This window comes from Benincasa hispida, chromosome 6 (assembly GCF_009727055.1).
Source record: "Benincasa hispida cultivar B227 chromosome 6, ASM972705v1, whole genome shotgun sequence".
NCBI lineage: Eukaryota > Viridiplantae > Streptophyta > Magnoliopsida > Cucurbitales > Cucurbitaceae > Benincasa > Benincasa hispida.
The window spans coordinates 16,036,813-16,045,918 of record NC_052354.1 but is presented as its reverse complement, the minus strand read 5'-3'; the positions used below and the strand labels follow the sequence as shown (position 1 = coordinate 16,045,918).

The following is a 9,106-nucleotide window of genomic DNA, read 5'->3' as shown; positions in this document are numbered from 1 at the left end:
TATGGAAACATAGCATAAATGCCCAAGATAAAAGGGAAAAAATGAAAAAATGAGCACCTTTTGAAGACTAATGAATTTTGACCTTCTACTTATGTCATCACGGTATGAAATTATCACTTTAACCCTAAATGCATTCTTCTTCTATTTTCTTTGTTTTGCATCATTTTTTTTTTCTTTTTTCGTTTTTTCTGAGTTTCTTCTTCTTCTTCCATCTTCCATTTTTTTCCAGCAATTCTTTTTTCGGAATTTTTTGTTCATTTCTTCTCATGTTTTTTTACTTTTGTTATTTTTCTGCATTTCAACTCTTTTTTTGTGTTTTTTTTTCTTTTTGCGTTTCTTTGCAACGAGAATCAAACACAGAGTATAGAACATAAGCATCAAGTGAACTTATGAATCGAGCATAAAGCGTACGACATAGAGCGTGGAGTATCAAGGATGGAGGATCGAGTAGGATGTAGCTAGTATATAGCATGGAGCATATAGAGCATATAACATATAGCATGAAGCACAAAGTATCATGCATCGAGTATCGTGGATCGAGGATAGAGTAGCATGTAGCTAGAATATAGCATACACTACAAGAATTATGGTCTTTAATGTCGGTTGAAAAAAGTGAAATTGGAGATACAATTTCGGTTTTTAAAAAAACAAACACAGATCTTTAATGTTGGTTTTAAATTGACATTGAAGATAAGCTTTAATGTCGGTTTAAAACCGACATTAAAGGTATGATTTATTTTTTTCTTACTTTTAATGAATAAAGCCCTAAAATTTTTCATAAAACGCGCCGCGCCATTTTTTCCCAAACCCTCGTCCAAGCTCGTGCAAAACCCTCCATCCGAAAAGTTCTCTCTTACCATTGTCCAAACTTGGCCGTGCAAATCAAGTGGTTGTCGTCGGTTCGTGGTCGTCCGTCCGTGGTGTCATCCATCCGTGATCATCCAACTGTGGTGTCGTCCATCCGTGATGACTCAGATTTTGGTGAGCTTTCGATGTTTTGGATCTTGACAGATCTGGATTTTGGATAAGTTTTGTGATGTTTGCATTTTAAGTCAATGATTGCTAGTTTCGCCATTGGACAGATTTGGATATTGTGATGCATATTTTATGATTTCAGATATCTTTGAACCAAAAACTTGATATGAAAATCTAGTTTTATCATTGAAAACTCTATGGTGACGTATCCTTCATTGAATGGAAAATGTTCCATGTAAAATCAATTATTTGTTTTCATTTCTCGACACTTCTAGTAATTGAATTGTTTAAGCTCTTCATACTTGTATACATATGCAACATTCAATGAGCTCACTGCTTTTCTTGTTTTTGCACAATTGATGCTTGACTACCATATTGGAGCAGCTAGTATAGCACGAAGCTTAGCTAGTTATATTATCTCATTTCTTGAGATCTTTCCCATTTTCAAAGATAATATTCCAAATTGGCTTGGAAATGGACAAGAATTGTTTGAAGTTTTATCTATTAATGTACTGGCTCCAGTTCTTCTAGCTCTATTGACCTTTATTCTTTGTTAGGGTATTAGAGAGTCTTCTACTATAAACTCCATCACGACGTCATTAAAGGTATTCTTCTACTCAAACTATTAATTTATTGGAATATGATAGTACGAATTCTCTTTGATTCTCAATGTATACAATACTTTTTGTAGGAGAAAAGAGAAGGAAAAATTTAAGGAACAGAGAAATTAACTTAATTACAACTTGGTAATGTTTTGGTCTTTGTGGATCTTGTTGGTACTTAGCAAGGAACTCTAGTGTGGTCAGTTTTTTAAAAGAATCCACAGTTAGATAGATCTGTGAAAACTTTTTATAGTTGTATGTTCTGTTGTCGTCTCAACATTTTAGATCTCACTCTAGACAAGGGTAGATTTACTTGGTCGAATATGTGGATTTGTGTTGCTTCATGTAGGTTAGACCGGTTTTTCCAATCCCACAAAAAGTCCCTCGTAAGTTTTTACAGTTTTATATAAACCGAACCCGAAGATCTAAAATATTAAAGTCGACAACAGGATTGGATATAATTGTTCGATGAAGATTATAGAAGTACAAGGCTGGAAGAAACTTGTAGTTCATTCTTTCACAATTTATATTCAATACTTCTTATAAGAGAAAATACAAGCAAACATTTCGGAAGAAAGAAAGAAAATTAAATATATTTGGACAACTCCCCTATTTTTTATTGTACACTGTTGATCATCATCTAATGGAACTTAATATTTATGGAAAAACATTTCCTGCCCAAAACTGCTTTTAATTTTTGTTTTACATTGTGATAATCTTTAGATAGCAAGGACTAGAGAAAGGTTTGATGAGGATGAAAAATATATGTAAATAAACTAATGATAAACTAGTGATTATTTCATATTTTCCTAGACTTGTAAAGCTTGTAGTTTAACTTTTGATCAGGCAGCTCTTTTCAATCTCTTGGATCATATTGTTGGCATTGCAGATTTTTCGATTTATGATTTGATTTGATTTGATTGATGGGTTTTGTAGACGACATCATGTATCTTGAGGATTGGAAGGTGGAAAAGGTTTAAGAAGAACATTTTGAAGAGGGGTTGTGCCTGAGACTGCTACAAAGAAGGGAAAAGACTACCTTGTTGACCCTATTCTTCTTGGATTCTTCATTTTTTTGGCTATTGGATTATGTGAGTTTTAGATTTTGAATGCTAATTTCCTCATTTCCTCTTTCATATGCTTATGCTTATGCTTTGGCATACTTTTGATTTTTATTATGTGATTCGAGCTTGTATGTGGGGAATTCTCTCAATCCCTCTCATTCGACACTTCCATCTCTCCCATCAGTTCCAACTTTGTTTTCCAATAGTTCAGCAGCCGCAATTGTTAAAGCTTGTGCATTTCCATCCGCTGAGTGCCGCTGTCGTGCCTTTTCACCTGCCCATTCTGTGCTAAGTCAAAGTCGTGGTTCTTCTTTTTAGCAAAATGGTGAGTTTGTTTGCAGCTTGTTTCTAGTTTGATTTTTTTGCTCAATCTCTTAGCTTTAAACATGGGTTATTTCAATATTATGGCTCCTGAACTCCTTCCCCATTTCTTATTTTCTTATGTCTTTTCTTGCCCTAAACTCCAATATCTAGCCTACTATGGCTGAAGCTCATGCTAATTTATGTTCAATTTATAAGGACAGGTATTTCTTCTCTCCTTCTAAAGGCAAATTTTAACTGTGCCCCTAAAATTCCCGTGCAATTTTCTCTTATTTTAAAATGATTCGATGACATTACCTTGAACACCCTTGTAACTTATTATAAAATGATCTGATGATGTTGCCTTGAGCATCCTTGCAACTTCTTCTTCTTAGTTGTAGTGCACTTGTGGAGGCTTTTATCAAGAGCTATAAACAAGTATTGCTTCTTTGGCCTGAGTTCCCTGAAGTAACATGCAACATTTTGCATACATTACCGGTAATGTTACAATTTCATTTACATTTTCCACAATTTTTAGTTGAACAAAAGGGATATAGACTGCATATTTTTACTGGAAGCATGCGCTATGTAAAAGATGATCCATAAACACACTGAAAAAGGTTTCACTCATCTCTATTTAGCTTGTTTTATAAGTAATCCTAGTTGGGTGCTTACATGAATTAATTTCTTCCATTATAGTTTTTGACATCAAAATTTTGCAGTCGTAAGTTCCACATGTTTGTTGCTTTTGTTTGGAACTCTTCTGATTCTATGTTGTTGTCTATACATTCTCCTATTTGCAACATTTTGGTCAAGAGATGTTGAGAAAAGGCCTGTGTTTTATAATGTATATGGTACTTGGTTCCTTAAGTTTCTGCATCGGTTTTTAGAGGCAAAATTCAAATTTGACAATTGGTGTAACATTTATCCTTGTTTTTTGCTAGCCCGATGAACTTCTTAGATTTGGTTCTTTGTGTTAAGCTGAAACCAATATTTAAGCCTTGAAGTTTTGTGAACGAGAATATATGTTCTTCTTTTACAGTGCGTCTGCAGTTGGGAGAACCATGATAAAATGTTTTTAGAGGTAGAGAGGATTATCAAGAGGCAAATTAATGTTAGTATGACTTATTTTTCCTTTACAGTATTCACCCCTTCTTGTCCTTTGCTCCTTCCACTTTAATTTCTTTTATTCAATTTTTATGCAATGTAATTTTGTGTCTGGCCACTATTTGTTTCAGATGTCTGTTCTACCAAGTGTTCAACCTTTTCATGCAATAGCATATCCTATTGGCCCATTACTTGCACTTAAAATTAGGTACAGTAGTTCCCCTTCGTATACATTCTTCAAAATGAATGCAGCACATTCAAGTTTTCTCTCTATTCTTAAAACCGTAGTTATGCATCACATTGTTTGAAAATTGCACCTCGAATTTCACTTCCTAGTTTCAACCACCCTTCACTGATTCCTATAAAGCGAAATGTTGGATTTGAGAGGCGGAAGATTAGGTATGCATTTACCGAGAGTTGTTCTTTTTATTCTTTAGAAATTGTTCATTTTACTACAGTTGTTGACCTGCAGCTATGTGAGCAATGACTTCGATAATCACCCCTTACCACATCTTATGGGATCTGTTTTTGGCATGCACAACAGAGAACATGTTGAGGTTGATAATTTATGTTTTGGCATCTTTGAGAAACCTATTTCTCCTATCTGTTCTTCTGACCCCTTCCTCTTTAGGTCTTTTACTATGCTTTGAGTCCAAACAATAATACAAAGTGGAGCCAACATATTCAATTTGAAGCTGAGCACTTTGTGGATGTCTCTGCCATTTTGCAGCAAGGACCTTGGTCGGTCTTGGTGAGTTTTAGGCATTATAGTTATATTTAGTCCCTTACGAAATACATGTAGATGTTGTGATTAGTTTATGACTCATGGGTACTATTTATTTGTAGTTTAGATTTGATTCAAGGTGCTTGAGTTAAGGTTTAAGGTTGCTTTGGGTAAGATTACTCATTTTGAATACTTTTTAAGCCTCTGAATAAGCTTTCGAACTACTATTGCCTTGGAACCTTGGTGTTATTATTTTAGTAGTCTTTGAATATTTAGAAGCACGTTTAAAATATTTATGTATGTATGCTTTTAAAACACTTATGTAAGTAGCTTGTTTATAGTGAAACACTATATAACAATCTATGGCTTAGGTTGATCTTACGTAAGTAGCTGACAGCTTTGGAAGTAGAGGTAGCAAGAGGAGATCTTCAAATGGCTCAAGTTGAATCTGGTAGCTTGGCAGAGGTTTTTCTTTCTAACTTATTTTGGAACTAAAAAAAATCGATAGATGGAAAGTTCAATTTTAAGAAGGTTGACAAGTGGAGAAGGTGCACCCAATACAAAAAGAACTTCATAACAACATTATAACAAGTACAAGGTAATATTATTTATAAGATGCTTATCTTAAAAGTCTATTTGCTCTAAAGTTGGATTAGATTCAATGTTGGAATGCTATGACTATCCTGCAGTTATGATAATCATAGCTTAGTTGTTTATGACTTCCATTGAGTGATTTATGGTAGTGAAACTTCTTAGACATCCTTTGGTAGTTTATATTTATGCATTATTTGTCTAAATGCATTTTGTTTGTGATCCTTTGAACAACAGTGGTCAGACAAAGATGTCTATAATCAGACACTGCTGAAGCTGGAGGTCTGTTCAAGAAGAATTATGAAGGGATTCATACTTACCAAGTGGAGAGGGACAGTAAACTCATAATGTTTGTAAAATCATAATGCTTGTATTACTTGTAATTTGTATTTTCAATGCCTGAATTATTGTACGACCTTTTAAATTATAATTTTATAACAAAATTTGTGGATTAAATGTAATAGATTTACAATTCATACATGAATAATATGTCATACATGCTTCGTTGCAGTAGCCACAACGTTCGATGATGATGTGTCATGTTATACTTTTTGACCAACATTAAAAATGGATTGGACAATGACATTAAAAAAAAAAAGGCAATAATTGTAAAAGATGGACAATAATTTCGGGCTTTAATGTCGGTTTGAAACTGACATTAAAATTGGTTCAAAACCGACATTAAAACCCTAAAACGACATTAAAGGCCATAATTCTTATAGTGATTCATTAGAGTTAAAACTAAAGGTTAAGGGAATTATTAGTCACAATTTTCAAAATTGTAATTTAACTACAATTTAATATGTAATTTTAAATACAGTAATATACAATATTTAGATTAAATGATATTAATTAAAAATTACTGTTAATTTTTATAGAATTATTTACACGAATATATAAACAAAAAAAAAATTGTACTTCCATATTAACTATATGGTGGAAATTTGAAAATATATATATTTATAAACCTGCGCCTTGAATTGACAACGTATGAACATAAATGAGTAAAGTTAGAGGAAATACACATATTCCTTGTAATTTTGAAATTATAGTAAAATGTTGAAAATTAAGGGGAAAAAAAAAGGTAGAAGTGTTTTTTCATTCATGATTTGAAAATAGTGATTGAAAATTACCGAGTTATGAAAAGCTAAAATGTAATTATTTTCTTTATTTTCAATAAATGATTAGTAAATTCAATATTTGGATTTTACTTTTTAAATTTATTTATAAATTTATGTTTGGTTTCTTCACTTTTGTTAAGGTTTGGATCTGTCTATATTTTTATTAGTTATGAAAATTCATTTAATTTACTAAATTAAAAACTAAAAGTGTTTTTTTAAAAAAAAAAACGTTCAATCAAATTTGAAAATTTCTATTTATCACTAATGCTCTGTTTAGCGCATAGATTTGAGTATAATTTATTTCAAATTCTAAGATTTAAATAAATTATTTCAAATTCTTATTTGCATTTGGAACCGGTAAACCTCCTAAGTTTGAGAGAATCGAAATATTTTATTCCATTCACTAAAGAAACACATATACACAAGTGTACAAGAATAATCAAAGGAGAAACCATAGAAAAGACCATAAAAGGAAAATATAATAAATTATATCTAGTATTAGAATTATTACATTCCCTCTTAAGTTGGAGAATATATGTTAATCAAACTCATATTGTTACATTGATAATCTATACATCTTTCATTCAATGCTTTTAGGAAGATATCTTCTAATTGTTTTTTAGTCTTCACATATTATGTACATACCAAACCTTGTTGAATTTTCTCATGTATAAAATGACGATCAACCTCAATATATTTACGGTCTTCTCATAGAACATTGGATTAGACGCAATATGAAGTGTTGCTTGATTATCATATGTGAAATACTTTTAGTTTTTCTCGTTTTTAAATAGGTGAACCTCAAATCCATCAAGTAATAATTGGTAGTAGGTGCATCCAATCTGGTCTTTTTCATAAGAATTTGTTTGAAAAGTATGAAAATTGACCATCAAAGGTTATCTTTAGACATTCGAGAGGTATGAAACCAAGTCTAATTTAGAGCATTTGAAGTATAATTTAAACTCTAATTCTAATTTGTTTGAAAAGTAAATGGCAACATAATTGTTGTTTGAGAATTTTTAGTTAAAATTTAATTTAAATACTAAATACAAATTCAAAAGCTATTTAATTATTTTATTCTTAAAAATATTTTCTTTATTTAAAATATAGGTTATGGATTAAAAAGCCAAAATTTGAATTCTCAACTTTAAAAGTAGTCAAACTATAAAAAAAAAATATAATGAATAATTAAATTATAATTTAAATGTTAAAATATCAATCATTTTAAGATGTAACATAAAAAATATAATATATCATTCAAATAAACCAAAGTGTAACACTTTTAATAAATTTACAATCACGCCCTGTGTCCGTCGGTGTTCATAGTTTAAAATAACTCATATTGATGAGCCAAACACCCCAAAATTTAAATTTTAATGTTATAAAATATTAATTACTTAACAAATTCGCTATAATAATACATATTTGTAATACATATATGTATCAGCTATAGATATAAGACATGTCAATCGAGTAGGGCCCATTATAAATTTTGTTATGTTTTGGATCAACCTGAACCAATTTTACTATGTTTTGGATCAACCTAGACAACTGATTCGATTTTACTTCCGTGTGGACGTCATGATGTAGACAAGTAATTTTGAATGCACTTATATATAATTAAATATTACTGTTAATTTTTGTTGAATTATTTACATGATTATATATATATATATATAAATAAAGAATACTTACATATTTATCATAATTCTTTTTCAAAAAAAAAAAACCAAGTATTGCTGACAAGAGAAACAACAAATTTTAAATTTTCATTTAAAAAATGGCAAAAAATTATTTGTAATAGATTATAGAATAAAATAAAAAAAAATCTAAAGTTATATTAAATCTTTAAAATATTTAAAAATATGAATAAATTTTGAGAGAGAATATAAATAATTATAATTATGGCGTCTACATTCGGCTTATAGAGGAAGAGTCATTCTGACTTTTTTTTTTTTTTTTTTTTTTGACCTTTTGTTTACTTTAAATATGTGGATATTTAGGTAATTTTGTTTGCTTTTGATATGTCGATGTGGAGCTCCTTTGGGTCGGTGAAACTTGAAGTGTGCCCTTTTTTTTTTTTTTTTTTTTTTTTTTTGACGTGGGCCACTATAAATACCCTTTCTCTTAATCGGATATTCACTTCTCTCTCTCTTCCTAATATCCCACACATAGCAGCCTAATTTCCTGCGTCCTTCTTCTCCTCTTTCTCTGCTAAAAAATGGCGTCATGTTGTTCATGTTTCCGAACAATTTCTCATTCCGACCGCGATTTCAATTCCCAGGCCAAAGCTTATCCCCACAGAGTTACCTCCTCCTCCTCCTCCTCCTCCTCCTCCACTCTTCATCCTCGCCGTCGCCGTTTCATGAGCTACTTCAACACCATTTTCAAATCCTTCACTTCTTCCGCCGCGTCGGAACTTTCTCCAAACATCTCCGTCTAGCATTATTACATCTCCATTTTGTTTTGTTTCCTTGTATTTCATGCGTTTTTACTTCCTTTTCAATTTGTTTTTTTAGATCTCCATTTTTTTTTGCTCGTTTTATCATTAAAATTTGAAGTGATTTCGGTCTCTCATCTCTGTTTTATTTCCTTTTTTTCCTGTCGGGGACGGAGAGAAAA

General features: G+C 31.3%; 1 protein-coding gene across 1 annotated transcript; it reads left to right on the top strand.

The window, feature by feature from the left end:
- Positions 1–2,412: 2,412 nt before the first annotated feature.
- On the top strand, positions 2,413–5,646 carry LOC120080403 (probable UDP-N-acetylglucosamine--peptide N-acetylglucosaminyltransferase SEC). The gene is made up of 9 exons (XM_039035055.1): positions 2,413–2,966; positions 3,116–3,165; positions 3,337–3,439; positions 3,984–4,055; positions 4,180–4,256; positions 4,521–4,605; positions 4,680–4,799; positions 5,144–5,370; positions 5,601–5,646. Exons 1-8 carry the CDS (start codon positions 2,964–2,966, stop codon positions 5,156–5,158), a joined length of 525 nt encoding a protein of 174 aa, XP_038890983.1. The 5' UTR covers positions 2,413–2,963; the 3' UTR covers positions 5,159–5,370; positions 5,601–5,646.
- The last annotated feature ends 3,460 nt before the right edge of the window (positions 5,647–9,106 follow it).